Genomic DNA, 22,917 nt, shown 5'->3' with positions numbered 1-22,917 from the left:
TAGTTTTCCTAGATTCATACTTCATACATTCCATGCTTCAGTTATTAATGGATGTTTGCAGCTGTTTCTTCTCATTTTTGAGTTGTGCCACTTCAGCAGATGAAGGTCCCATCATCTCCATCCACATCATTAAGGTCGGTTCTACTTTGAGGAGGCAGCCCTTCCCCAGTCATCTTCTGAGTGCCTTCCAACCTGAGGGGCTCATCTTCTGGCACTATACCAGACAGTATTCCACTGCTGTTTGTAAGGTTTTCACCGGTGAGTTTTTTCACAAGTAGACCACCAGGCCCTTCCTCTGAGTCTTAGTCTGGAAGCTTAGCTGAAACCTTTCCACCATGGGTGAACCTGCTAGTATTTGAAATACTGGTGGCATAACTTCCAGCATCACAGCAACATGCAAGCCACCACAGTACAATGAACTGACAGACATGTGGGGCTCCTAAAATTGGCCAGTGAAAACCCTATGGATCACAGAATATTGTCCAGTACTTCACCTTACTTACTTTGAACGTGTCATCAGGTGGGACCAATTGCTGGAGAAAGACATTATTTTTGGTAAAGTGGAGGTCCAGCAAAGGCGAGGGAGACCTTGTAATGGGATGGATTGACACCTGGGCCACAACAGTTGGACTTAAATGGCAGTAGACCTGTGGGCAGTGGTGGTTCAGTGGCAGAGTTCTTGCCTTTCATGCTGGAGATCTAGGTTCATTTCCATGCTCAGCCGACACTCACCCATCGGTGGAGGCTTGCCATAATGCTGATGTTGAAAAGGTTTCAGCAGAGCCTGTGACTCAGACAGACTATAAAGAAAGGCCCAGTGATCTACTTTTGAAAATCAGCCAGTGAAAACCTGTGGATCACAGCTACCTGATTTGCCACCAATCATGGGGCTGGAGTAAGACCAGGCAGTGATTCGTCCCATTAAACTTCATGAGTCAGCCCACTCGACCGCAGCTAACAACAACAACTAGAAGGGGGCAGGCAGAGGAAGGGTGGCTGACGGAGCAACAGTCCCGCACTGGACAGGGAGGGGCAAGACGCGGAGGCTGAGGCTGCCTGCGGTGGATGCACCTGCCCTACAGGTGGTCTCAGCACTTGGGGGGACTTTGAGGGGATCCAGAAGGCTTCTGTGTTCCGTTTCAGACAGGTAAACTGTTGCTTTCATCACTTTTCTTTCAACAAGCTCATCAGCTCATAGCAACTCTGTTATGCTTTGACATGCTTCAGCTTTTATCATCAGCCTTTAGAGGTTGAGGTGTGAAAGCTGTGGCTCACTACCATGCAGGGGTGGGGGTAAGGGGAGTGGTTTTTGCCACAATCTCAGTGACCAGAGCAGTATTACCCCATGGGTACTTAGCCGAACTGGGTTCCTTGGATGGGATGGGGAATAGAGAGGACATGAATTATGTTTCCATTTTGCCCCCCTTAATCAAGGCAAACTGCTGTTAGTTCACAGGTTTTCATTTTGGTTAAGACTCTCAATGTTATAAAAATGTTTGTTTTGTCATAATCTTTGCTTTTCTCATCACAAAGTCAAGTTCAACAAATAAACTGTTAGTGTGGGAGAGTGTTTCTCCACCTTACTCAACAAATATTTAGGAAGTACCAGGTCTGCTGTGCAAGGTGGTATGCATGCCAAAGATCCCTGTCCTCTGGAAGCTCACAGGCTCACTGCAAGCAGGCACTACCCAGAAAAGTGCTAAAAGAACAGCTTGCTCAGAATCCAATAGTACAACGTTTCCTTGAGTATAAACAAAAGGCTTTGGCACCCGCAGGGGTAACAGCACTCCTAGGACGGGGTGTGGTGTGTGCAAAGTTCCCAGATACAGGAAGGAGTTTGGCATTTTGGGGAAACATGGAAGTGGCCAGATTGATTAAGGTATGGAAGGAAAGGAGATGAGGGCAAGAGATGAAACTGCAGGGACCTTGAAGGTCATCGCTGGGAGCTGGGCTTTATCCATCAGAGCAGTGGGAAGCCACGGTTTTAATTACATGGGGTATCACAATCACATCTGTTGGCATTGTGTGAATACTGGATTAAAGCAGTGGAAGAAATAGGAGCGCCAGTTTGGTAAATATTGGAGCAGTCTACTGAGGCAGGATGGGGACAGTCAAGACAGAGGGCAATTACAGATTTGGTAGATATTGGAGGTATAATATCCAGGACTTAGTAATCAAATAGATGTGAGTATGGAAAGGGGTTTCAAGGTCTCTGGCTTGAGTGACTATTGAATCCATGAGAGTGGATGAATCACCCAGGGAGAAAATACAGGGTGAGGAGACAAAAGGCTGTTGGATCAAGTACCCCTGAGTCTAAAGCATTTTAAGCTCCGAAGATCTAGCAAAGAAAGAGGAGAATTAAAGTAGTACTGCAAATCTACGTGATCGCTCAACTCTAAATGCTAGCTTTATCCTAAATATTTATTCTTCAGTTTCCACACTCCCCACATCTGATCTTTCAGGAAGTCCAACTGGCACCACCTCCAAAGAATACCCATTTACGTGCTTTTTCCTCTCTAGTCCAAGACACTGTCATCTCTTGCCTGAACACAACGGTTCCCATAAGATCTTCCACCCTTGACTCCTACCCCTCACCCTTCCCCTTCATAATCCATTCTCTAAAATGGTCTGAGTGAGTGTTTAGCGTGGAAGCCAGCTAATGCCGCTCTTCTGTATAAATCCCACCAAAGTGTTCCCATTATAGAATAAAATCCGAACTCCTGACCTTGGCTCATAGACCCCAAGTGACAGGTCTGCTGCCTGCATCTCCGAGCTCAGCTCTTGTGTCCTTCCCCCTCGGTCATTATTCTCCAGCCACACTGACCTTCTGTTACTGAGCACAGTGCCAGCTGAAACCCACCTCAGGGGTTTTGCGCTTGCTTTACCCTCTGTATGGAATGTTTGGACCCAGCATTGCATGGCCAGCAACTTCACATTGTTTGGTTCTCAGCTCAGATGTCACCTTCTCAGTAAAACTTTTCCTGACTACCTAATGTGTTCACTCCACACCCCCCTCCATCACATCACCGTATTTTATTTTCTTCATACCAAAAAAACAAACTCAGTGCCGTCGAGTCGATTCCGACTCATACCGACCCTACAGGACAAAGTAGAACTGCCCCATAGAGTTTCCAAGGAACGCCTGGCGGATTTGAACTGCCGAGCCTTTGGTTAGCAGCTATAGCACTTAACCACTATGCCACGAGGGTTTCCATATATATATATATACATTTTTTTTTCATAGCACATATTATTATCTGAAGTTTTTGTGATCGTTCATTTGCTCATTTGACTGTTGCCTGTCACTGACATGAAGCTGCACAGGAGCAGAGATGTTGTCTCTCTACCGCCGCTGCATTCTTCAGGCAGTGCTAAAGATAAATTGTGACAGGAATGGATGGTCCATGAGTATTTTAGGCACAGAACCTGCCTAATACACCGGCAGGCCAATTTGAGATCTTTCTGCTTGTGCAGCAGCAATTTCGCAAGATGGTTCGGAGTGTGAGCTCTGGAATCTGACCCTCCAAGGTCCAAGCCCAGCTCGAAAACTCTACTGCGTCCTATTTATGCATGGCCTTAGTCAAGTTAATTACCTCTACAAGCCTTGGTTTCTTCATTCGTAAAGTGTTAATAACAACAATGATTTCTTACCCAGTAGGGTTGTTTCGAGAGCTAGATGCAAATACCTAGCATAGTGCTTAACACAATCAGGTGTTAAATAAGTGTAAGTTGCCGTTATGTTTATTGCCCCCGCTGTTAGACCAAAGAGGCCATCCTGAAGTGCTGGGCACTGAAGTCTCTTGGAAGGTGAAGCGCTGAAGAGCCAGTTGCCTGGACCAGCAATGAGAGAATAGTGGACGGCAGCTCTCAGAGATAAGGGATACGGATTGTGAGAATGTGTGTGTGCGTGTTTGACCTTCTGTCTTCCCTTCCCCTTAGGTTATATTGGAGCTCTAGAGTTGGAGGGAACTTTATTTTAATTGCCCCTTTTTGTCCCAGAAGATCACTGGGCAGGATAAAGCTTGCTAAGGCCTTCTTACCTGGGACTGGCTGTCTTAGCATGGATCCTTGCCAGTGATGGAAGCACATTTTAGCAGCTTTTATAGATCTTTGGGCAATTTAATCTTTCTAAGGCTCAATGTCCTTATAGGTGAAGTAGGGAGAGCAAGGGGAGGAGAAGAGAGCAAATGATACCTCAGTCTGCGCGGCCACTAGGTTCAATGATAACCGTCATGCTATACTGGGAATATTTAGGTTTGTAACATACTTTAGTCAGTTTGTTTCTTAGCTAGTAAATAGTATATGGGCAAGTATTTGTATTTTTGCTACTTCAGAGTATGCAGGTTACTGTTGAAAATAGTTTTCATTAAAATGTTTGTTTTCTCTTTCAGAAAAAATTGCCTCTGACGACACTGGCTCAATGCTTGATGGAAGGGTCAGCTATCCTGGGAGATGACACACTTCTCGGGTAAGGTGACACTGTACGTGGGCTTGTGCCAAATCCAGGTACGTTCCCATCTGTAAAAAGGGGACCAGAATTCCTCAGGGAAGCACTGAGGTCACCTGAAGTCCACCTGGGTACTTGGGTGGAGAAAAAGGAAAGGTTACTTGTGTGAAATCAAAACACTAGCTCCAAAGTTACATTGTCTGTGTGGGGAGGCAACTCCCCAGTGGAAAAATTAACATAAAACCATCGAAGGACAGTTGAAATCCCTCAGGCTCCAGCAGTAGCAAATATGAAACCGCCCTGTCCCAGAAGAACAACCTGCTGGTTTTGCGCTCACAATGAAACAAACTAAAAATAGAATCATTTATGAGGGAGAGTTAACAAATACAATCAATAGGAGAATTAGTACCTTCGAACAAAAAATAATCAAACAATATGTTTAAAAAGAAATTTAAAAAATTAAAGACAAAAAGACCTTGACAAAAGAATCAAATGATATGAAAAAAGAATAGACAAAATTGAAGAAAAACCAAATAGAACTTTTTTTTTAAATTGTGATAAATGTATATTTAAGAAAACATTTGCCATTTCAGTATTCTTGACATGTACAATTCAGTGACATTAATTGTGTCTATCATGTCATTCAACCATCACCATTATCTGTTTCCAGATTTTTCCATCACCCTTAACAGAAGCTCGGTGTCCCCTAAGCAAAGAGTTCCCCTTTCCCCCTCCACCCTGCCTGCCCTTGGAAGCCACTAATAAACGTTGGTCTCTATACGTTTGCCTATTCTAGCATATAAATGAAATCATACAATATTTGTTTTGTAGCTAACTTATTTCACTCAACATGTTTTCAAGGTTCATTCTTGTGATAACATGTATTAGAACTTCCAAATAGAACTTTTTAAAATTAAAATTATATTTATCATAACTTTAAAACTTAGTTGAGATAAACTGGAGGTTACATATAAAAAGAGAAGTGGTGGAGTTGAAAACGGGTCTGAAGTCACCACCTAGAATGAGCAGAATGAAATCTAAGAGATAAGGATATAGACAGTATTACATTAAGAGACGTGAATGATGAATGAGAAGAGTTTAATAGGAGTTCCTGAAGAAGAAAACAGAGAAAAGGGGGGGTTATGGTTGAATTTTATATTTTCTAGATTTGAAGAAAAACATGTCTTTAAATTTAGGAAGTACAAAAAGTCCCAATTTAGGTAAACATAAAGAAATCCATCCTTGGACATATTTTAGTCAAACTGTGGACTATTAACAAAAAAGAGAAAAATTTAAAAGCAACCAGAGAAAAAGGCAGATTACCTATGGAAGAGAAACTAGAAGGATAGCAGAGTATTGGTCAGCAAAAATAAAGTACCAGGAAATAATGGAGGCATGTCTTCACAATAATGAGCAAAAATATAAGAAACCTAAAATTCTATGATAAACTAAATTATTCAAGAATAACGGAAATATTTTCACCAAAGATTTAGAAAATTTACTACTTCCATATTCTCACTTGTGACAATAGCTTCATAGATGAGAATCAGCATAAAGCCAATTCCCAGAAGGTAGAGGTCAGTTATATCCCTGTTTTTCTACTTTACCATCATTTCTGACACTGGCTGCTCACATGGTATTCTCTCTCTCTGTCCCTAGCTACCTGTGGCTAGGTCAGACCTTACGACTTAAGAGCACACTGTCCTTTGGTTTGTTAATTAACTGGAACGACTCACAGAATTTACAGAAGATATTATGTTTAAAACTACCAGTTTTATTGTAGTAAAAGGATATAAGTTAGCATCAGCATAAGGAAGACATGATGGACGAGGTCTGGGAAAGTTCCCAACGCAGAGCAGTCGTGTCTCAGAGAGGGCATGTCATACTCGCTTTGCCAGCCAGGAAGCTCTCTGAGCCTTGGTGTTTCAAGCTTTTTTTTTGGCCAGTCCTGCATGGTAAGTTAAATTATGCCTCCTGGGGCTAGTTGATATGAGCCTTCCAGCTGAGTCTTTCCTGGTTTGGTCAGCCCCGACTCACCAGCACAAATCCTCCAGTGTAGCCTGGAGGCAGGAGAGGATTATCCAATAGACAAGATAAGCACAGTGCTTCCCTTGCTTACCAGATCATCTGTATTGAACAATTTCATATTTTTTCACCACATCAAAGATTCTGCCTCTGGGTATGGCTGCCATCTCTCTCTGTCCCAACCCCACAGCACCTTCCTACAGAATCAAAGCCTCTTTTCAAATTTACAATCCCTAACAGGGGCAGGTGATCCAGTAAGCAAGGCTTACTTACACTAATCTGCAGTGAACAATGTCACTACAAAACAGTTGTTCGCTACAGATGACCTGGTAAGCGCAGTAAGCACTGTGCTTACCTTTCCTATTGGATAACCTGCCCCTGCCTAGAAGTCCCAGACCAGGGTACCCCAGTTACTCCAAGAGTTGTTTCTCAGGAGCCAAGGACGAAGGCCACTTACGGTAAACTCGATTCTTTACCCCATATCGCTGAAAGAACCAGTTACGATGATGTGAACCAGATTATAGGTAGTCCCCAGTTTATGACAGGCTTCCATTCTGACAACTCTGTCATAAGTCAGTTCTGATGTAAGTCAAATACCTCATTTTTTTTTTTTTTTTTAGTTTTCATTATTATTGCCTTTTTTTACCAGTATCCTTGTAAATCTGATCTTTATCTGTCTTTGGTGGTTGGCGTGAGAATAATAACATCAGCAAATTACGTGCTGCAACACTGTATGTAGTACATATTACTAACAATAAGATGTACAAAACAAGCAGAAAACTGTCAGTTCTAAGTGTGGTTCATCATAACTTGACTACAGGGACAAATTACCCAATAACCAAGGTAGGCACAGGCTTACTTGCACTTACTTACTAATCTGTAGAGTATAAATTCACCTGTTTTTCACCATTTCAAAAATGTAGTGAACCCATGTGAAATTATGCTCTACGTTAGTAAGTAAACACAATTAAGCCTGTGTGTACCTTGCTTACTGTAAGCATGTGTGTGCCTCGTTTACTGTTCAGTCGACCCTGCTTGAATACATCGTATGTCGGGGACTACCTGTATATCCAGAAGAAAGGAGTGAAATGCAAGTAGCAAGGTAGAGTAAAGAAATTAGTGAGTATATAAAGAAATATAAATAAGCATTGATATAAAGAAAATAGTAATATAATAATAACTAATTTTGGAGAGAAGCCAAATGAAACTAAAACACTAGTTAATAACATGTAACATTGGAGAGAGAAATCATGTTCCAAATGCTTGTATTGTTTCAAAAGAGGATAAAGGTACTACATTTAAATTTCGAGTCAGGTGCACATATTAGAAAAGTAAGAGTAACCACAAAAAGAATGGAAATGGAATGCATAATTTCCAAACTAGGAAAAGAGTTAAACGGGAAATAAAGAAAATAGAAAAAAAGATAGAAATGTGTCTTAGGCTGAATTTTCTAGAGAAGCAAAAGTAGTGAAGCGTGTGTGTGTGTGTGTGTGTGTTTGTGTGTATAATAGAGAGGGAGAGATATTTATCTCAAGGAAATTACTCATGCAGTTGTAAACCCACCCACTGCCGTTGAGTCGATTCCGACTCATAGCGACCCGCGGTTGTAGAGGCTAGCAAATCCCAAAGTCAGGCATCGCCTGGAGACTGCTCCTAACTCATGTGGTTACAAAGGCTGAGGAACCCAGAATCGGCAGAGCAGATGGCAGGCCGCTGGCTCACAGGGCTGCAGAAGCTGGCAAATTCCAAAGTTGGCAGATCAGTCCACAGGCTGCTGTTATAATGGTATAACAGACGGCAGGCTGTTGGCTCACAGGGTTGATAGAGCTAGAGAATACCAAAGTTGGCAAGTCAGATGACAAGCTGCCCCAAGTCCCAAGAACCAGAGGTCAGATGATGACGAATAGGAAACAGGATTCAGAGCAAGCAGTGAGCTTTGCCGGAACATTCATATATGCACTGGGTGTAGACCACACTCCCAGGAAAACTCTCCTTCTAACTGATTGGCTGATCACATCAGATCACATCATGGAGGTAATTACATTTTATCGCAAAATGCAAGATAATTAAATAATATTGAGAATCATGGCCTTGCCAAGTAGACACCTAACGTTAACTATCACAGTCCACCCCTTGTGAACTTGGCAGCTGTATACCATCTCTTAAGCCATGCATGATCTCTAAATAAAGACAATTGTAAAGTCATACAACCAACATGTAGACAACTGAAAATGCACTAGCCCAGTTTACATCCTATATATTATGAGTGATGAGAAAAAGGAGGAAACAAAACAAAAATTCTTGGGATTTTGTTGTTAGGTGCCATCAAGTCAGTTCCAACTTGTAATGACCCTGTGTACAACAGAATGAAAGAATGCCTGGTCCTGTGGTATCCTCATAATAGTTGCTATGTTTGAGCCCATTATTGCAGCCACTATGTCAATCCATCTCATTGAGGATCTCCCTCTTTTTCACTGACCCTCAACTTTACCAAGGATAATGTCCTTCTCCAGGGACTGGTCCCTCCTGATAATATGTCTAAAGTATGTGAGACAGTCTTGCCTCTTTGCTTTTAAGTAGCATTCTGGCTGTGCTTCTCCCGAGACAAATTTGTTCATTCACTATTATGTGCCAACACTATAATTCAAAGGCATCAGTTTCTTCTTTGGTCTTTCTTATTCACTGTCCAGCTTTTGCATACACATGGGGCAACTGAAAATACCATGGCTTGGGTCAGGCAGACCTTAGTCCTCAAAGTGACATGGTAGCTTTTTAACACTTTAAAGAGGCCTTTTGCAGCAGATTTGCCCAACACCATACGTTGTTTGATTTCTTGACTCCTGCTTCCATAGGTGTTGATTGTGGATCCAAGTAAAATCAAGTCCTTGGCAACTTCAGTCTTTTCTCCATTTATCGTTGCTTACTTGTCCGTAAAAAAAAAAAAAAAAAAAAAAAATTTTTTTTTTTTTCACTTGTCCAGTTGTGAAGATTTTTGTTTTCTTTAGATTGAGGTATAATCCATACTGAAGGCCGTAATCTTTGATCTCTATCAGTAAGTGCTTCAAATCCTCTTCACTTTGAACAAGCAAGGTTGTGTCATCTGCATATCACAGGTTGTTATCAAGGCTCTTTCTGATTCTGATGCCACATCCATCTTCATATAGTCCAGTTTCTCAGGTTATTTGCTCAGAATACAGATTGAATACGTATGGGGAAAGGGTACAAACCTGACTCACGCCTTTCCTGATTAAAACCATGCAGTATTCCAGTGTTCCGTTAGAAGGACTGCCTCCTGGTTTATCTGTAGGTTCCTTATAAGCACAATTAAAGTGTTTTGTAATTCCCATTATTTGCAGTGTTATCCACAATTTGTTATGATCCACACAGTTGAATGCTTTTGCATAGTCAATAAAACACAGGTAAACATTAAACATCTTGTATTCTCTTCTTTCAACCAAGATCCATCTGACATCACCAGTGATATCCTTTGTTCCACATCCTCTTCTGAACCTAACTTGAATTTCTGGCAGTTCCTTGTCTATGTACTGCTACAAGTGCTTTTGAATTATCTTCAGCAAAGTTTTTCTTGTGTGTGATAGTGATGATAACCCAGTGCCGTCGAGTCGATTCTGACTCATAGTAATGATAGTGTTTAATAATTTCTGCATTTGTTGGATCACCTTTGCTTGGAGTGGGCACAAATATGGATCCCTTCCAGATCTTTGGAAACCCTGGTGGCATAGTGGTTAAGTGCAATGGCTGCTAACCAGAAGGCTGGCAGTTTGAATCCACCAGGCTCTCCTTGGAAACCCTATGGGGCAGTTCTGCTCTGTCCTGTAGGGTCGCTATGAGTCGGAATAGACTCAACGGCAGTGGTTTTTTTGGGGGGGTTCCAGATGTTTGGCCAAGTAGCTGTTTTCCAAATTTCTTGACGTAGACAAGCGAGCACCTCAGTAGCTGCATCCGTTTGTTGCAACATCTCAATTGATATTCTGTCAATTCCTGAGTTCTTGCTTTTCACCAATGCTTTCACTGCAGCTTGGACATCTTTCTTCAGCACCATTGGTTCTTGGTCATATGCTACCCCCTGAAATGGTTGAACATCAACCACTTCTTTTTAATATAGTGATGCCATGTATTCCTTCCTTCTTTTTTTGATGCTTCCTGCATCGTTCAATATTTTACCCATAGAACCCTTCAGTATTGCAACTTTTGAATGTTTTCCTAAATTCTTTCAACTTGAGAAATGCCAAGCCTGTTCTTCCCTTTTGGTTTTCTAACTCCAGGTCTTTGCACATTTCATTATAATACTTTACTTTGCCTTCTTGAGCCACCTTTGAAATCTGTTCAGCTCTTTTACTTCATCATTTCTTCTATTTGCTGTAGCTGCTCTATGTTAAAGTATAAGTTTCAGAGTCTCTTCTGACATTCATTTGGTCTTTTCTTTCTTTCCTGTCTTTCTAATGACTTTTTCCTTTCTTCATGTATAATGTCATTGATGTCATCCCACAGCTGATCAGGTCTTCGGTCATTAGTGTTCAGTGCATCAAATCTATTCTTGAGATGGTTTCTAAATTCAGGTGGAATACATTCAAGGTCATATTTTGGCTCTAGTGGAGTTGTTTGAATTTTCTTCAGCTTCAGCTTTGAGATACACACACACACACACACATATAATAAAAGAACAAAGAAATACTCATCACAATTACAGTTCTCGTTTCTGTAACTGGTCATGTAGTTGTAACCGGTATTTAGAACTACCTTCTTCTACCACCCAGTTCGTATTCCCTTTACACTCAGCAGGCACCTGAGCTGGTTGTGTTTCTTTGCCTGGTAAGGTGACCCAAACCTTCATTCCTGAAGGGTCTTGGCCATTAATAGTCATGTTAGAATTGGGTTGCTGTAGTTTTCCATTAAATTTAATCACAGGCATGGTAGTACTAACAGATGCCCGAAGGGATCTCTTGTATTCCAAATAATTGCTCCTTTTTACCGCCATTATGTAATATCAACCTGATTTCTCCTTGGTGATCAAGATCAATCACACCAACCAGTATGTCGACTCTCTTCTTTGCCTGTTGATCCAGAGAAATGAGGATCCGAAAGTGGCCAGATGGCACTTTTCATTTCCAGTTCAATGGAATCAGTGGTGTGTCTCCACGTGGCATCATTCCTCCCTTTGGAACTAAGACCTCTAGACCCACAGAACATAGAGTCGCGGGGACAGGAAACAAGAATTTTGTGAGTTGGTCACTAGGGGTAATAGTGAGTGGTTCCACTCCCTTTTCTACCCTTTGGTTCCTGGACCTGTGAGTTCTGGCTATGGGAGAAACAGCACCGTATATTGGATGCTGATGTAGAGTATATACACCCTCCTGGAGAACCCTTCCCCAAGCCTACAGAGTATTGTCCCCTAGCTGTCACTGTGATTGTCTTTAGGAGGCCATTCCATCATTCTGTGAAGCCACCTGCTTCAAGATAATGGGGAACTTGATAAGACAAGTGAATTCTATGAGAATGGGCCCATTGCTGCACTTCATTTGTTGTGAAGTGAGTCCCTTGATCTGATGCAATACTGTGTGGGATACCATGATGGTAGTTAAGGCTTTCTGTAAGTCCATGGATAGTAGTTTTGGCTGAAGCATTGTGTGCAAAGAAAGCTAATTCATATACAAGTGTCTATCCCACTAAGGACAAAATGCTGCCCTTTCCATGATGGAAGTGGTCCAATGTAATCAACCTGCTACCAGGTTGCTGCATGATCGTCTGAGGAATGATGCCATATTGGGGACTCGGTTTTGGTCTCTGCTGCTGGCAGGTTGGACACTCAGCAGTGGCTGTAGCCAAGCTGCCCTTGGTAAGTGAAAGTCCGTGTAGCTGAGCCCATGCGTAACCTCCATCCCTGCCACCACGGCCACTTGATTCATGAGCCCTTTGGGCAATGATGGGCATGGCTGGGGAAAGAAAATGACCAGTTTCCACTGAACATGTCATCCTGTCCACTTGATTGTTAAAATTCTCTTCTCTCGAGGTCACCGTTTGGTGAGCATTTACATGAAACACAAATATTTTTCACTTCTTTGGCCCGTTCAGAGAGGCCTGTTCATATACCCCTTCCCCATAAATCCTTGCCACCAATTTTCCAGTCATGTTCCTTTCAAAATCACTGACCATCCAGCCCAACCATTGGCAACAGCCCATGAATCAACATACAGTCACACATCTGGCCATTTTCTTTCTAAGCGAAGTGAACAGCCAGGTGCACTGCTCGAAGTTCCGCCCACCGGGAGGCTTTCACTTCACCACTGTCCTTCAGGGAGGTCCCAGAAAGGAGCTGCAGTGCTGCCGCTGTCCACGTTTGAGTAGTGCCTGCATATTGCTCAGAGTCACCTATAAACCAGGCATGAGTTTTCTCTTCCTCAGTCAACTGATCATAAGGAACTGGCCATGAGGCCATAGGTGCAGATTGGGAGGGGCAATGCAGTGTGGCAGGTGTGGAGACCATGGGCATTTGAGCCACTTTCTCATGCAGCTACTTGTGCATTCAGGCCCTACTCAAGCCCAGACTCATATATACCACTTCCGTTTAATGATGGAGTGCTGCCGTGCACGTCCAACTTTATGACTCTGTAGGTCAGACAATACCCAGTTCATGATGGGCAGCTCAGGCTCTGCGGTGGCTTGGTGGCCCATGGTTAAGGATTCAGTCTCTGTTAAGGCCCAGTAACAAGACAAAAGCTGTTTCTCAAAAGGACAATAGTTATCTACAGAGGGTGGCAAGGCTTTGTGCCAAAATCCTAAGGGTCTGCACTGTGATTCACCGATAGGGGCCTGCCAGAGACTGCAAACGGCATCTCTATCTGCCACTAACACTTCAGGTACCATTGGATCAGCCAGATCATATGGCCTAAGTGGCAGAGCGACTTGTACAGCAGCCTGAACCTGTTGCAGAGCCGTCTTTTGTTCTGGGCCCCACTCAAAACCAGAAGCTTTTTGAGTCACTTGATAGGCCAGAATAGCATAACCAAATGTTTTTCCCAAAACCCAAAGAGGCCTACCAGGCATTGTGCCTCCTTTTGTGTTGTAGGAGGGTATAGCTGTAAGAACTTATTCTTCACTTTAGAAGGAATATCATAACATGCCCCACTCTCCCGGACCTCTAGAAATTTCACTGAGGTAGAAGACAACTACATTTTTGTAGGACTAATTTACCACCCTCTAGCATGCAAATTTTTTTCTAGCATGCAAATATCTTACCAATAAGTCTAGACTCATTGATGCTTCTTCCTTACTAGGACCAAGCAGTATAATGTTGTCAATGTAATGGACCACTGTGACGTCTTGTGGAAGAGAAAGGCGAGACAGGTCCCTGTGGACTAAATTACAACATAGGTCTGGAGAGTTGGTATACCCCTGGGATAGGACAGTGAAGCTGTATTGCTGGCATTGCCAACTGAAGGAAAACTGCTTCTGGTGATCCTTCAAAACTGGAATAGAGAAAAAGGCATTGACCAGATCAGTAGCTTCAGACCAGGTATGAGGAGATATATTAATTTGCTCAACCCATGAAACCACAGCTGGAGTATCAGCTGCAATTGGAGTCACCACCTGGTTAAGTTTATAATAATCCACTGTCATTCTTCAAGATCCATCTGTTTTTTGAACAGGCCAAATAGGCGAGTTGAGTGGGGATGTGGTGGGAATCACCACCCCTGCATCCTTCATGTCCTTGATGGTGGCAGTAATCTCTGTGATTCTTCCAGGAATACGATATTGCTTTTGGTTCACTATTTTTCTAGGTAGGAAATGTACTTTACTCCACATGTCAGGTATCCAATGTGGGGGTTCTGCCAGTTGCTGGGTATGGCTATTCCAATTATGCATTCTGGAACTGGAGAAATCACTACAGGATGGGTTTGGGGCCCCACTGGCCCCACCGTGTGGGACTGACATGAGCTAACACTCCATTAATAACTTGACCTCCATATAGCCCCACTCTGACTGGTGGGCCACAGTGATGTTTTGGGTTTCCTGGAATTAGTATCGTTTCAGAGCCAGTGTCTAGTAATCCATGAAAAGTCTGATTATTTCCTTTTTTCCAGTGAATAATCATTCTCATAAAAAGTTGTAAATCCCTTTGGGCAAGGTTGGGAAGAAAATCAACACTATAAATTTTTGACAATACAGCCGGTTTATTCCTCAAGGGGACCCAGTCTCCCCTTCATTCAAGGGGTTGTGGGTCTGTAAACTGGCTCAAGTCTGGAAATTGAGAGGTCATGACTCTACTCTGGTGATTCAAGTTAGACTGCCATTCAGTTGGCCTAGAATTCTTCTGCTTGTGCAGGTCAAGTAAATATTTAGTAGGTTTTTCATCTCTTTCACTCCTATGGACACTTTGACTAAGTACCCAATGCCATAAGTCCATATGAGGCAGACTAGTCTGATTACTACTTTGACTCTGCTGTCGGTTGTGGTAGCCATGCCCACCTTGTCTTTGTTGATTAAGACTGTTGGTAGAATTATGGATGTCAAAGGCAATTCTGGTGAGGGCTCAGAAGGAAGTGAGGAGAGCTATAGAGAAAGTACCGTTTTAGAGAATACATATGGCATCAGCAGCAGAATGTTGCTGGTAATCTAGATGTTGAATGTGCTTCTGGTGAGGCTTTGAAAGAAAATAATGAACACGTGATTGGACAGTGGTGGTGCTTTTTATGAAGTGGCAAAGAGTTTGTCTGAATTATGTTCAGAATGCTTCGTGGAAGGCAGAAGTTATAAGTGATGAACTTACATACCTGGCCGATGGGATTTCTAGGCAAGATCTTAAAGGAGCTGTGTGGTTTCTCGTTGCCACTTACAGTAAAATGTAAGAGGAAAGAGGTGAACTTAAAAATTAACTGTGCAAAATGGAAACAACTTAAAGATTTGGAAAATTCTGTTGTACAAACTAATGACACGTATACTAGAATTTTCACCAAGGATGTGGCTACACAATCTTTTCTTAAAGAAATTAAGCTTTTGAGTGATGAATGTAACCACTATCACAGCAGAAAATCCATCAGTTTAGACTGGAGGGAACAGAGACGGAGCTAAGGGAAAAAAATCTGTTTACCTCTTGGAATTCTACAGGCAGGAAACAGTCCAAAGGGGCGACATCTGTTGTCTTCCAAGAAAAGAAAAGAACCATGTCTGGAGCAACTCGGAGATCAGCAGAACTGTTTGAAGGAGCACAGTAGCAGGGCTGACTAGGCTTCAAAGGGTGGAACCATGGTCTCCTAGATCTCAAAGGGTGGAGCCACAGCTTTCTAGGTTTCAAAGAGTCAGATCTCCACCAGCTTGGCTCTGGAGTTGTGGGGCTGCCCTTCTGGTGGGCTAAGAGGATTGAGCTGCCACTCAGAGCTGAGGAAGCGAGGCTGCCATACTCAAAGGCCAAGAGAATGGAATCTCTACCAAAAGCTGAGGGGGCAGGGTAGCCATGCCCACACAGCAGAAGAATGGGGCCTACCAGGGCTAAGGGGGTGGGATCACCACTCAGATGGACTAGCAGAATAGAGCTGCCCAAAGCCAAGGGAATAGAGTGGGCCAGCAAGGTGGAGCTGAAGCCCAGAGCAAAGGGGTCTCCATCCAGAATTTAGACAGCATGTATAACACCCAGAGTCTGGAGGGTAGGGCCATTGCCCAGAGGACCTAGCTAATGTAATTTGTTTTGCTATGTTTTGGAGTTGCTTGATACCACTTATCTCTTCTTTCCATTTGTAATGGAGATGTCTACCTTGTGTCTGTTCCACCGTTGTACTTTGGAAGCAGATAACTTGTATTCTAGATTTCACAGGTTCACAGGCGAAGAGGAATTTTGCAGAAGGTTTTTGGACTTGGAGCGGATGTAAAACTTTTGGGATGATATGATGTGGTGAATGTGTTTTACATGTGGTAAGGACATGAATTTTGGGGGGCCAAAGGGTAGAATGTTATGGATTCAATTGTGGCCTCCAAAATATGTGTCAAATTGGCTAGGGCATGATTCCCAGTGTTGTGTGGGTGTCCTCCATTTTGTAATCTGATGTAATTATCCCCCATTTTGTGATGTGTTGTAGGTCCTAGCCTCTGTGCTTGTCATTGTGGTCCCATTTGGGAGTGACTTGTCTGTTAGGTTAATGAGGCAGGATCAGGGTGAGATGTATCTTGAGTCACCGCCTTACTAGAGGATGTGACTCAAGTTACCACCCTTACCCCAGTCACCACCTTTACCATACTTATTCAAGTCACACCCTTACTTGAGTCACACCTCTCAAACCAGCAGAGATTGGGACCTCAGTACCACCAAGAAAAAGAGACAGGAGCAGAATGTCTCCTTTGGACCCCTGCTCTGAAAAACTCTTAAAACCAAAAGACATGGAAAGAGAGAGCTGTAAAACCAGAGACAGTGCAATACGGTGAGAAGTGGTGGCAGCAGAACCAGCAGACCGGCGTGAGATGTAGCAGGAGCTAACCCACGGAGCGAGAGATGACTGCCTTCCGGTAGAAGGCTTCCTGGTGGAGTGGAGTGCCTCTGGGCACTTGTCGGCTGAGCTAAAGAGGTTTGCAACACTTGCCCAAGCAGGGCAGACACAGGGCCGAGGGGCTGATGGCCAGAGAGAGGCCTGCCTATGGACATGGCTGAGAAGAGGTTGTCCTGATTGACATGGACCTTCATCCAGAGCCAACAGAAAGCCCTCCCTGTGAGCCAGCACTATGAATTTGGACTTCTAGCTCCCCTAAACGGTGAGAAAATAAATTTCTGTTTGTTAAAGCCATTCATTTGTGGTACTTTTGTTATATAGCAGCACTAGAAAACTAAGACAAGAAGATACAAGAGAAAATAGTAAACAAAGAAAAAACATTATAGAAAACAGAAAATTAAGGTCATAGCAATTTCTGCATTATAACCTGTAATCATAAGCAATGTAGATAGAATTAACTGAGCTGTTCAAAATACAGAATATTTCTGGTAGATAAAAAAGCAGTCCAATCATATGCTATTTCTAAGAGATATCTGAAACATAATGACCCAGCAATGTTGAAAGTAGAGGGATGGAGGACTTCCATATAGAGATGGTAGATTAAATGTGCACATCTAATTTATTCCATTCCACAATCCACTAAAGCTGCAGTAAAGGGATTTTTTTTTTTTTTTTAAAACACAAGCCTACAAAGATTGGAAAAAGCAGGAGAAAAGGCAACAGCAGCAACATTTTATGAGCTGTAAAGCACATTAACAATTGGTAACCGATTTAGCAAGTCCAAGAAAGTTGAATCACAAACCTGAAGTAGGGTTTGCAGAGATGCAGCATAATTTCCACCATGACATGATTACAAGGCTCAGGAATTGGTGACACGAGGTATTTGTGGAATAGTAGGTCTTTGGGAGTGGGATGGTTCATTAAAATAATGAGTAATGATTGAAAGCTATTGAAGCAGCACTTAGATCACCAGGACCCCTCCTCATGCCACATCTCTGGGAGTCTCTCACTCCCCCACCCCCTACCACAGCAGAAGTGGAGATTTATCCTCTGGAGGGGTAAAACTGTATCTTAGACTGGGGGACATTAGAATGCAAGGCTACCGATCAGTGAAGTAGAAGATGAGCGACTTAATACAGGATGCTGAGGCTCCTCAGCCTTCTTCCCCACTCATGCCACCCAAGTTTTTACCCTCTAGGAAGGAACTCAGAAGAGCTATCTCTGGGAAATCCAACCTGTACAAGAATGACCTAAAAATCCAAAGACACTGGAGTGAGCACAGTTCTCCAGTGAATGGCTTAGCCAAATGATCCTACAAAGAAACTCATAGCTGATGAGCTTCACACACAAACAGTGAGCTTTTTGATCTTTGCTCTTAAATATAGACACACACAAAAGATCACCAGACAACTGAGGAAAGGCTCTGACATGAAACATAAAGACCAAAGCAATCTGGAACAATTCAACTTTGAAAGAAATAGAAATTGTGTGGGGGAGGAGAGAATTTCAAAAAAGTCCCACTTATGTTTTCAAGAGATAAGAGAAGATAATGTATCCGTGAAGTAAGAACATGATGTTAATAAGAAATATTTGTAGGAAAGAAACATTCAGAGTTTAAAACAAGCTCATAGAAATAAAAGTATGACAGCAGATATGAAAATCTCAGTAGTCTTGAAACATAAAGTTGAAGAACTTATCCAGAAAAGATACCAAAAAGGCAAAGAGATGGAAAATAGAAAAGTTAGAAAATTAAAGAGCCAATCCAGGAAGTCCTGTGCTTGAACAGCAGAAGTTATTAGAAAAGTAGAGAAGGGGCTAAGATGGCAGAGTAGTCAGATGCTTCCAGTGAACCTAAAAAAACAAGTGAAACGATTACATTTATGACAAGCTAGAAGCCCAGAACGTCAAAGGCAAAGTTAGAAAAAGGACCAAACGGCAAGGGGAGGGAGAGATGGTTCAGAAACAGAGAGGAGTTCCAGACCAAAATTGCCTGGAACCCTCAGGCTGCAGTGGGCTGGTAGTAGCATATGGCCACAGTTTCCTAAGGGAGAAACAGTCAGCCACACAGCCTACTCACATCTCCGGAACCAGAGAAGAATGGTGCTCTTGGCAAAAGCTAAGTACTTGCATATATTTTACTGCACCCCCAGCCCTCAAGCCGGTTTCAGTGGCTGTTGATTTCCCTGGGCCTGAAATAGGTCCCGTTGTGTACTCTGAGCCATTCTTCTGGCCTTGGAGAAGGAATAAATTCACAAGTGGGGAAAAGATAATCTGTCAGCTCCACTAACCTGGGGAGCTCAGGACAGAAGTGGCTCCTGCCCAGGCACAAGTGATCCGTGGACTTGGAATACATTTCCCACCTGCATGGACCTGTGTGGGCCTATTTCTGGAGAATAGGCCCTTGTTGACAGACTGCAACTGTTTCACCTGTACGGTGGAGAGGTGGGTGTTTGATGTTTGACACCGCTTTGCCTGTTAAACAGGGTCCTCACCTACCCACATCAGGGGCCTAAGGACTGGTGGCTCCACTCAAGTCTTCCAGCCACCCGCGACGGGTCCAAGGGATAACTGGTACCTCCCAGTCCTTACAACCAAAAGCATTGGGTGCCCAAAGCTTGCCTACAGAACCCACCCACCCGTGCTCTAGAGAACAGGGACACGCTTTCCTCACACTCAGGGCACAGTTGTCGGCCCCCTGCCTTGTTCAGAGCATGACTCCTGCTGCAACCAGAATACCGGTACCTACACCAATCACCCTCCCCCTCTAAGACTGTATGACAGAGCCTGTACCACACACTTGATGACCAACTACCTGGACGCCTAAGCTGAATCCATACAAGAAAAGTGAATGGACTCCTAGATTCATATACCTGGTAACAGCTCTAGCCATCTGGTGACAGGATGTTAGAACTTCAAAGGAGAAAATAATCAAGCTAGCTCACTCAGTCAACCTATTAGGGCATATCAAAACAGAACAAAGCAAGAAGCTAGATATTATAGTAAGCAAACATAAAATAAACTAATACAGTAACTTATAGATGGCTTGGAAATAACAGTCAATATAAAATCATATAATGAAGCAAACCATGATCACTTCAACAACCTCTCAAAACAAAGAATCAAGGGAACTTCTAGATGAAGGTGCTATTCTGGAACTACTGGATATGGGATTAAAAAAGATTAATATACAAAACTCTTCAAGAAATCAGGAAGGAACTCAGGCAATACACAGAACAAGCCAAGGAACACACAGATAAAGCAGTTGAAGAAATTAAAAAGGTTATTCGAGAACATAATGAAAAATTTAATAAGCTGGAAGAATCCATAGAGAGACAGCAATCAAATGCAGAGGATTATCAGTAAAGTTATAGAATTAGACAACTCAGTAGAAAGTCAGAGGAGCAGAACTGGGCAAGTGGAAGGCAGAATTGGTGAGACTGAAGATAAAGCACTTGACACCAATATATTTGAAGAAAAATCAGATAAAAGAATTCAAAAACATGAAGAAACCCTAAGAATCATGTGGGACTCTATCAAGAGAAATAACTTACGAATGATTGGAGTTCCAGAACAGGGAGGGATAACAGAAAATATAGAGGGAATTGTTGAAGATTTGTTGGCAGAAAACTTCCCTGCGAATGTGAAAGAGGAAACCCTGGTGACGTAGTGGTTAAGTGCTATGGCTGCTAACCTAAAGGTCAGCAGTTCAGATCTACCGGGCGCTCCTTGGAAACTCTATGGGGCAGTTCTACTCTGTCCTGTAGGATCGCTATGAGTCGGAATCGACTTGACAGCAATGGGTTGGGTTGGTTATTGTGAAAGATGAGAAGGTATCTATCCAAGATGCTCATCGAACTCCACATAAGGTAGATCTTAAAGTCACCAAGACATATTATAATCAAACTTGCCAAAACCAAAGATAAAGAGAGAATTTTAAGAGCAGCCAGGGATAAACTAAAAGTCACCTACAGAGAACAGTCGATAAGAATAAGGTCAGACTACTCAGCAGAAACCATGCAGGCAAGAAGGCAGTGGAATCACTTATATAAAGCATTGATGGAAAGAAATTGCCAGCCAAGAAATCACGTATCCAGCAAAACTGTCTCTCAAATATGATGGCAAAATTAGGACATTTCCAGATAAACAGAAGTTTAGGGAATTTGTAAAAACCAAACTAAAACTACAAGAAATACTAAAGGGAGTTCTCTGGTTAGAAAATCAAAAATATCAGATATCAACTCAAGATTAGAACACTGGACAGAGCAATCAGATGTCAACCCAGACAGGGAAATCACAAAAATAAATCAATATAAAAAACGCTCAAAACAGAAACAGCGATGTCATTATGTGAATGTGAAAGAAGACAACATTAAAACAGTAAAGAGGGACTGTGAAATGTAGTCATAGATCTTTCATATGGAGAAGAAGATAAGGCGACACAAAGAAAAGTTAGGTTTAAACTTAGAAAAATAGGGGTAAATATTAATATAACCACAAAGGAGATTAACAATCCTACTTGTCAAAATAAAATACAAGAAAAAAATTAGAGACTGAGCAGAAACAAAATCAACTACAACAAAGAAGAGGAAAATACAATATATACAGATAACTACTCAGCACAAAAAATCAAGTGGGAAAAAGAAACTGTCAACAACACAGAAAAAAAGACATCATAATGATGGCAGTAAATTCATACCTATACATAATTATGCTAAATGTAAATGGACTAAATGCACCAGTGAAGAGACAGAGAGTGGCAGAATGGATAAAAAAACACAATTCATCTATATGCTGCCTACAAGAGACACACAGAGACAAACAAACTAAAACTCAAAGGATAGAAAAAAATATATCAAGGAAACAGCAATCAAAAAAAAGGAGGAGTGGCAATATTAATTTCTGACAAAATAGACTTTAAAATTAAATCCATCAGAAAGGATAAAGGACACTATATAATGATTAAAGGGAAATATACCAGGAGTATATAACCATATTAAATATTTATTCACCCAGTGACAGGGCTGCAAGGTACAGAAAACAAACTCTATCCATCATTGAAACGTGAGATAGACAGCGCCACAATTATAGTAGGAGACTTCAACACACCACTTTCGGTGAAGGACAGAACATCCAGAAAGAAGCTCAGAAAAGACACGGAAGGTCTAAATGCCAAAATCAAAGAACTTGACCTCATAGACATATACAGAAACTCCACCCAACAGCAGCCAAGTATTCTTTTTTTTCCAACGCACATGGAGCATCTTCTAGAATAGACCACATATTAGGTCATAAAGCAAGCCTTAACAGAATCCAAAACATGAAAATATTACAAAGCATCTTCTCTGACCATAAGGCCATAAAAGTATAAATCAATAACAGAAAAAGCAGGTAAAAGAAATCAAACCCTTGGAAACTGAGCAATACCCTGCTCAAGAATGACTGGTTTGTAGAAGACATCAAGGATGGAATAAAGAAATTCAGAGAATCCAATGAGAATGAAAACACTTCCTATCAAAACCTTTGAGACGCAGCTAAAGCAGTGCTCAGAGGTCAATTTGTATCAATAAATGCACATATCCAAAAAGAAGAAAGGGCCAAAATCAAAGAATTATCCCTACAACTTGAACAAATAGAAAGAGAGCAACAAAAGAAACCCTCAGGCACCAGAAGAAAGCACGTAATAGAAATTAGAGCAGAATTTAATGAAATAGAAAACAGAAAAACAATTGAAAGCATTAACAAGACCAAAAGCTGGTTCTTTGAAAAAATTAAGAAAATTGTTAAACCGTTGGCCAAACTGACAAAAGAAAAACAGCAGAGGAATCGAAGAACCTGAAGAAGAAATGAGATGGGTGATATTACAACAGACCCAACTGAAATTGAAAGAATCATATCAGATTACTACGAAAAACTGTACTCTAACAAATTTGAAAACCTAGAAGAAATGGA

At 42.0% G+C, this 22,917-nt stretch overlaps 1 protein-coding gene across 3 annotated transcripts in view; it reads left to right on the top strand.

Moving 5' to 3' along the window:
• The window catches only part of ARHGAP44 (Rho GTPase activating protein 44), a 261,017-nt gene that overhangs the window by 144,235 nt on the left and 93,865 nt on the right, over window positions 1-22,917 (top strand). For all 3 annotated transcript variants that reach the window (XM_049861084.1, XM_049861082.1, XM_049861083.1), the window contains one exon: window positions 4,392-4,468. In XM_049861084.1, the coding sequence (XP_049717041.1) occupies window positions 4,428-4,468 (41 nt within the window). In that variant the 5' untranslated portion in view covers window positions 4,392-4,427. The remainder of the gene's footprint in view (window positions 1-4,391; window positions 4,469-22,917) is intronic.

The sequence above is a fragment of the Elephas maximus genome, chromosome 19 (assembly GCF_024166365.1).
Source record: "Elephas maximus indicus isolate mEleMax1 chromosome 19, mEleMax1 primary haplotype, whole genome shotgun sequence".
Lineage (NCBI taxonomy): Eukaryota > Metazoa > Chordata > Mammalia > Proboscidea > Elephantidae > Elephas > Elephas maximus.
The sequence above is the reverse complement of the archived record's forward strand: the minus strand, read 5'-3'. Positions and strand labels throughout refer to the sequence as shown.